The sequence below is a fragment of the Clupea harengus genome, chromosome 7 (assembly GCF_900700415.2).
Source record: "Clupea harengus chromosome 7, Ch_v2.0.2, whole genome shotgun sequence".
Taxonomy (NCBI): Eukaryota; Metazoa; Chordata; class Actinopteri; order Clupeiformes; family Clupeidae; genus Clupea; species Clupea harengus.
In genome coordinates, this window is record NC_045158.1 from 22,967,691 (window position 1) to 22,975,190 (window position 7,500).

Sequence of the window (7,500 nt, forward strand, 5' to 3'; positions counted from 1 at the left end):
TACTTAAAGACACACCCTAAGCGAGTAAACCCTTATGTGTATGGAAATGCACATCGACGGTGTGTTTGGTCGACATCCTAAGCGAGTAAACCCTTATGTGTATGGAAATGCACATCGACGGTGTGTTTGATCGACATCTTAAGCGAGTAAACCCTTATGTGTATGGAAATGCACATCGACGGTGTGTTTGGTCGACATCCTAGCGAGTAAACCCTTATGTGTATGGAAATGCACATCGACGGTGTGTTTGGTCGACACGCTAAGCCGAGCGAAGCCGCGCAGAGTGATGACATTCATCTGGAAAAACGGCGCGAGTCACAATCTTGGTCTGACCCTTCAAAATATCATTTACATTTGGAAGGCTTCACCTTTCCTCCTCCTTCGTTTCCATTTTAACAATTTCATTTACCTCTTCCAGAAATGACTAGAGGGACGCTCTCCGCCTGTGGTTCTTCTTGTGTTTAGCCGGCACTCCAGTGTGTGTTGGCTGGGCAGGGCAGAGCAGGGCAGCACATCACACACATCACACACATCACACACACACACACACACACACACACACACACACACACACACACACACACACACACACACACTGAGACCGTCTGAGAGCACTCATGAGCACGGCTTGACCTCAATATAGCGGCTGCTAGAGAGCGTCTGCGTGCGGATATCCAGGTCACTCCAATGAATATTTCATGCAATTGGAAGCCTGCGCATTCCAGTGGAACTAAAGGGGGGGCTTGGATGTCCCCTTCACTCATTTGGTTATGAAGATTGTAATTTGAAGTCATCATTTCCATACTAACCTGCTTCACTCAGGGGGGGGGGGCACCTGAGACCTCCCCCTGCACCATCACTATCACCGTCACCGTCGCTAAGGCGGATGAGACCGAGCCACCTCCTGCCCAGGGTACCGCGCTACGGTCCATCTCATACGTGTGTGTGTGTCTGTGTTCCAAAGTGTGTGTGTGTGACAGAGAGAGAGAGAGAGAGAAAGAGGGAGAGTGTGTACATGCAGGTGTGTGTGACAGAGAGAGGGAGAGAAAGAGGGAGTGTGTGTGTGAGAGAGAGAGAGAGAGGGAAAGAGACAGTGTGTGTGTGTGAGTGTGAGAGAGAGAGAGTGTGTGTGTGTGTGAGTGTGTGTGAGAGAGAGATAGAGAGTGTGTGTGTGTGTGTGTGGGTGTGAGTGTGTGTGTATGTTTGTGTGTGATAAAGAGTGTGTGTGTGTGTGTGTTTGCCAGGGCAGAGCGCTTGAGATTTTTCTCCTAAGGTGCATGTGTGACAGTAATGCGATAGACGGGAAGAGACTGTGGAGGCCATCTCCAGCTCTTTTACCCGCTTCTGATTACCCTCTCATCATCACTCACACACTAGCGCTGCCTCAGCCTCCGCCACAGCTTCACTGGGATCAGTCCTCACACAAGGCCCAGCTTCCTCTGACAGAGACAGACCCTGGAGGAGAGCCGGACCTGGGTCCAGTCCGGGGTTTAATGATAGTCCATGGGTCCTGGGTTCAGTCCGGGGTTTAATGAATAAATGTATACTACACAGGATGTAAGCTCGAGATATGCCGCACATGTATGTGCCCACTGATATTAAATGTCTTGATTGGTATAAACTAGTGGTTAGCAGAACCATGGAACTGTGTAAAGTAAGCGATAATGTATAGTCCGCCGGTCATTATCGAAAAAATAAACCCCAGACGAACAGGGCCCCTATGCGCAGCGGAGGGAGGTACATTATCCCGCTTAACATATGGTTACTTGCAAAGCGATAAAAGACATTCTTTCAAAATAAAATTGCTTCCGAAATAGTTCTTCACGCAATTTTCGTCACGAAAAGTTAACTGACTACTTGCAGAATTATATAAAAGACGTGAGTTAGAAGCACAAAACCCATTGCCAATGGCAGCGGTCATTCATTTTTGCAGCGGTCACTATAAAGAAATGTCTGAGAACGTTGGTGTGGCCCATTAAAATCAATTGAACACTGAAGGATTCTGAGGAGACGTATAATAACTTTCACTTCATTTTATTTAATTTTTTATCATTGCTTTTGTCAGTTTGTCACTTAACCACAGCTCTGGATTGGATTAAAATGTGCAACATAAAGAACCTTGATTAGCCAAGCAATAATTGCGTTGTCATTTGCCGAAAGACAAGTTAGTTTAGGCATGTTAGTTAAAAAGGGTCCGATTGTATAGCTTTGTTGCTTCTGGCCCTCATAGAGGCGTGCCTGTGGTGTGTGTTTCTGCTCAGTCCGCTCCGAAGTGTGTGTGTGTCGCTGTCTTTTGCAGGTGCTGTGGAGTGTGTTGCTGTCCGGTTGGATGCTAACTGTGTGGTTCTCTTTCACAGGTGCAAGTGTAACCTCCATGCTGACCAGTGCATCAGCCGCGACGGGACCCTGCAGTGCGACTGCCAGCACAACACCACGGGCCAGGACTGCGCGCGCTGTGAGAAGGGCTACAAGGCCAAGTCCTGGAAACCTGGCTCCTACCTGCCCACGCCCAACGGCTCACCCAACACCTGTGAGTAGAGAACGTCACGCACTACACGCACTACACCCCAACACCCCTAACACCCGTGTGTATAGAACGTCACGCACTACACGCACTACACCCCAACACCTGTGTGTAGAGAACGTCACGCACTACACCACTACACCCCCAACACCCCTAACACCTGTGTGTGAGTAGAGAACGTCACGCACTACACCCCAACACCTGTGAGTAGAGAACGTCACGCACTACACCCCAACACCACAACACCTGTGTGTGAGTAGAGAACGTCACGCACTACACGCACTACACCCCAACACCCCTAACACCTGTGTGTAGAGAACGTCACACACTACACCCCAACACCCCTAACACCTGTGTGTAGAGAACGTCACACACTACACCCCAACACCTGTGTGTGAGTAGAGAACGTCACGCACTACACCCCAACACCCCTAACACCTGTGTGTAGAGAACGTCACGCACTACACCCCAACACCCCTAACACCTGTGTGTAGAGAACGTCACACACTACACCCCAACACCTGTGTGTGAGTAGAGAACGTCACACACTATACCCCAACAGCCCAACACCACAACACCTGTGTGTGAGTAGAGAACGTCACACACTACACCCCAACACCTGTGTGTGAGGAGAGAACGTCACGCACTACACGCACTACACCCCAACACCCCTAACACCTGTGTGTAGAGAACGTCACGCACTACACCACTACACCCCAACACCCCAACACCTGTGTGTGAGTAGAGAACGTCACGCACTACACGCACTACACCTGTGTGTGAGTAGAGAATGTCACACACTACACCCCAACACCTGTGTGTGAGTAGAGAATGTCACACACTACACCCCAACACCCCTAACACCCCTAACACCTGTGAGTAGAGAACGTCACGCACTACACCCCAACACCTGTGTGTAGAGAATGTCACACACTACACCACAACATCTGTGTGTGAGTAGAAACGTCACACACTATACCCCAACAGCCCAACACCCCAACACCTGTGAGTAGAGAACGTCACGCACTACACCCCAACACCTGTGTGTGAGTAGAGAATGTCACACACTACACCCCAACACCCCTAACACCCCTAACACCTGTGAGTAGAGAACGTCACGCACTACACCCCAACACCTGTGTGTAGAGAATGTCACGCACTACACCACAACATCTGTGTGTGAGTAGAAACGTCACACACTATACCCAACAGCCCAACACCCCAACACCTGTGAGTAGAGAACGTCACACACTACACCCCAACATCCCAACACCTGTGTGTGAGTAGAGAACGTCACACACTACACCCCAACATCCCAACACCTGTGTGTGTGTAGAGAACGTCACGCACTACACCCCAACACCTGTGTGTAGAGAACGTCACGCACTACACCCCAACAGCCCAACACCTGTGTGTGAGTAGAAACGTCACACACTATACCCCAACACCTGAAGTAGACACAACCTCAACCCCCAAAAGGCGCCTAATGAGTACCAGTGGTGGAGGAAGTACTGAAGTTTAGTACTTAAGTAAAAGTACAAGTACCCAGGAGATAAAAGTAAAAGTACTACATCAACAATCCTACTTAAGTAAAAGTAAAAAGTACTTACTTTTAAATTTACTTTAAGTATTAAAAGTAAAAGTACTCACGCAATGGGTTGTCTCTCAATGTCTAGGCTGTGCCATTTTGATAAAGAAATAGCTACTGGTAATAAATGCCTCTACAGATGTCACTACTAGTAATAATTATAAGCAACAACATTTGTTAATTGGAAAGGTTGGTGTACTTATTGTGCCTACCATCTGTAATACTGTTCACACTATATCTTACAATTCTGCGGATGACAAGTTATCTACCAGGGATTATTTGCAAAGTTAATACCATTAAGCCAAACCAATAAAGACACCATGTGATATCTTTAAATCTTTTATTTAATTGTAAACGTGTAAAAAAGGGAAACATGGAACATGAAATTGTAAAACTGGGCAGAACAAGGCACGCTAGCTTGACATAGCTAACCTACCAGCTTTATCTTACTACTACGTTAAATATATAATGAAGATCAATCATGTTTTTTTATGCTATTGCTGTATGTCAACATGCATTTCGCTAGATAACATTATAATATCATGTCAGTAAACGAATTAAATACATATATCAATATTCAAAAGTCAGGGACATTAACTTAGCATAGCAATCACTCTGCTTACCTCGATATGCTACTTTAAATTTGAGGGCGAACTCCTTTTTTTTAGGGAGACAGGAAACGCATTGAAACCTCCAGGAGTCATTCTTGGGGCCTTTGAACTCGAACATATCTTTTAAATAGGGCCAAGGGTGGCTCATATCAGAGGGCTCAGTTCAGGCCGACTCTGGATCCATGTTGAATAGGCAGTAGTCAGGCTGTCTGTTGAATGTTCAGGTATAACAGGCAAAGCTACCGCTAGTGCTGCTGCCAAACGCGCACTCTGATATCATTGGAGTTGATAGAGCCACCTGATTGGTTTAAACTTCCAAAACAGCAACGCAATCCATAGTTTTGTGTAGGCAACATTTTGGCGAAACTGTTCATAAAATGTAACGAGTAACAACACATATTGTAGAAATGTAGCGGAGTAAAAGTATAGATAATAGCTAAAAAATGTAATGGAGTAAAAGTAAAAAGTATGCACTATTATTTTTACTTAAGTAAAGTACAGATACGTAAAAATGTACTTAAGTAAGTAACGAAGTAAAAATACTTCGTTACATTCCACCACTGATGAGTACCCCCCCCCCCCCCCCCACACACACACCCTCAATTCTTATGAGTACAGAGCCTCCCATCCCAACACCCCCAAACACACTAGACCCCTAACACACACCCAACCCCTCAAACACACCCAACACCTGCACAAATACAGCCCCCTCCCCCCTCCACATACACACTGCACACACACACAACCTCACACACCCATGAGAAAAGACCCTCATCATGAAGTAGTGGTGACTGCCATGTGTCGCAGTCGCCCAGAGCTGGTGAGAGGGAGCTAACACACTTCAGAGAGGTGCTACACTGGGACCCAGCTCAAATCCATACATCTGCAACACTGCAGACATATAATCTGGTTTTGGACCACATGTTCTCCCAGCCTCCTGGTTAGTGAGTGTGGCATCACTTATTCAGGAAAGGGGGTAATGGCCCGTGTGTAAGATGGCAGATTATAATAGCACCCCAGAGACTCCTGCTCCTGCTCCTGCTCCTGCTCCTGCTCCTGCTCCTGCTCCTTCTTCTCCTCCCAAATCAGGGCCACATCAGGACCACATCAGGGCTACATCAGGGCCACATCAGGGCCACATCAGGGCCACATCAGGGCCAGATCTAATCCGGAGCTGCAGTTGTGAATCTGGGGCATCCGCCCACACACAGGACTGCGTCAGCTCTCCAAGGGGGCAGGGCGGAGAGGGGGGAGGGGGTTGGTGTGTGTGTTGGGTGGGTGGGGAGTCAGACGTGGCAGAGGAAGAGGGGTAGACCTGTCAACACACTCAACCCAAAGAGACACACTGGCTGGAAGAGACACGTACATCAATGCATAAATGCATGCAGTACACAGCTCCGTGTCGTCTTTAGCCTATCCTGCCGCAGAACACTGTGTGTGTGTGTGTGTGTGTGTGTGTTGTGTGTGTGTGTGTGTGTGTGTGTACAGACTACTGATCCAGGCTGGGCTGCCTTTTTCAATTTTAGATTTACATTAAGCTTTGAGAGCTAGAGAGCCCCCAGCCAGGTTTTTCCACTGTTAGATGTATAAATAAAGATGCTGTATTTTCAAATATAAATGAGTAAACCTCCCTCGTTTGTTTTTTCCCCTCTCTCCCCCCCACCCCACCCCCCTCTCTTTCTCCATCTCGTTTTCTTTCTACCCCTCTCCCTCCCTCTGTCTCTCTGTCTCTCTGTCTCAGGTGAAGCGGCTGGTTCGGTTGGCAGTAAGTAACACGCTAATCAAAAGCAGGAAGCCTGCCTGTCATTTTCCCCTCCCTCTGTTCGTCTGCCATCTCTGTCTTTGTCCTGTTTGTTTCATATCATTAACCAGCTATTTGTTATTCCGTGTGTCCTTTCTCTGGAACCGCACGCTCGTGTTCACAGGCGTTTTTTTTCCCACAGTTCTTCTTCTCGCTCCAACTGAGGGGGCTCTGCTGTCTGATTTAAAACAGACGGGGGGATGGGTTACATTTCAGTGTGGTGTGAGAGTGGCAACCCAGTGGATGAGTGTGTGTGTGTGTGTGTGTGTGTGTGTGTGTGTGTGTGAGAGTGTGTGTGTGAGAGAGAGAGTGTAAGAGTGTGTGTGTGTGTGTTTGTGTGTGTGTGTGAGAGAGAGAGTGTAAGACTGTGTGTGTGTGTGGTGTGTGTGTGTGAGAGTGTGAGTGTGTGTGTGTATGTGTGTGTGTGTGTGTGTGTGTGTGTGAGAGAGAGAGAGTGTAAGAGTATGTGTGTGTGTGTGTGTGTGTGTGTGCTGTGTGTGTGTGTGTGTATGTGTGTGTGTGTGTTTGTGTGTGTGTGAGAGAGTGTGTGTGTGGGTGTGGGAGGGGGGGGGTGTTAGGGGTGTGTGTGTGTGTGAGGTGGGGTGTTGGATAGTGGGGATGGTTCTCCTGCAGGGGAGCTTCTGGAGTGGGGGGTGCAGATGGCAGAGCGTGAGGCAGAGAGTGACAGAAAAGAGCAGCACAGCAAAACCAGCGCCTCAGATCAGAACTCCTGCTGCGGGGATGAAACGCTTCTCAGCTCGCAGGAAGGAAAGAGAGCAAGAGAGAGAGAGACAGAGGGAGAGAGGGAGAGAGAGAGAGAGAGAGAGGAGGGAGAGGGAGAGAGAGGGAGGGAGAGTGTGAAAGAGAGGGAGAGGGAGAAATAGAGAGCATGATGTATTTCTGTTTGTCAGAACTCCCCTCAATCAGGAGGAAAACAGCCGAGCTCAGCAGGATAGCGATGCTGTAGAGGCTGTGG

The 7,500-nt window shown here is 48.1% G+C and overlaps 1 protein-coding gene across 1 annotated transcript in view; it reads left to right on the top strand.

The window, feature by feature from the left end:
- Positions 1 to 1,949: 1,949 nt before the first annotated feature.
- Positions 1,950 to 7,500, top strand: part of LOC116220945 (netrin-G2-like) — a 31,193-nt gene continuing 25,642 nt past the window's right edge. The window contains exons 1-3 of the mRNA XM_042708117.1: positions 1,950 to 1,965; positions 2,192 to 2,530; positions 6,465 to 6,488. Coding sequence (XP_042564051.1) covers positions 1,950 to 1,965; positions 2,192 to 2,530; positions 6,465 to 6,488 — 379 coding nt within the window. The remainder of the gene's footprint in view (positions 1,966 to 2,191; positions 2,531 to 6,464; positions 6,489 to 7,500) is intronic.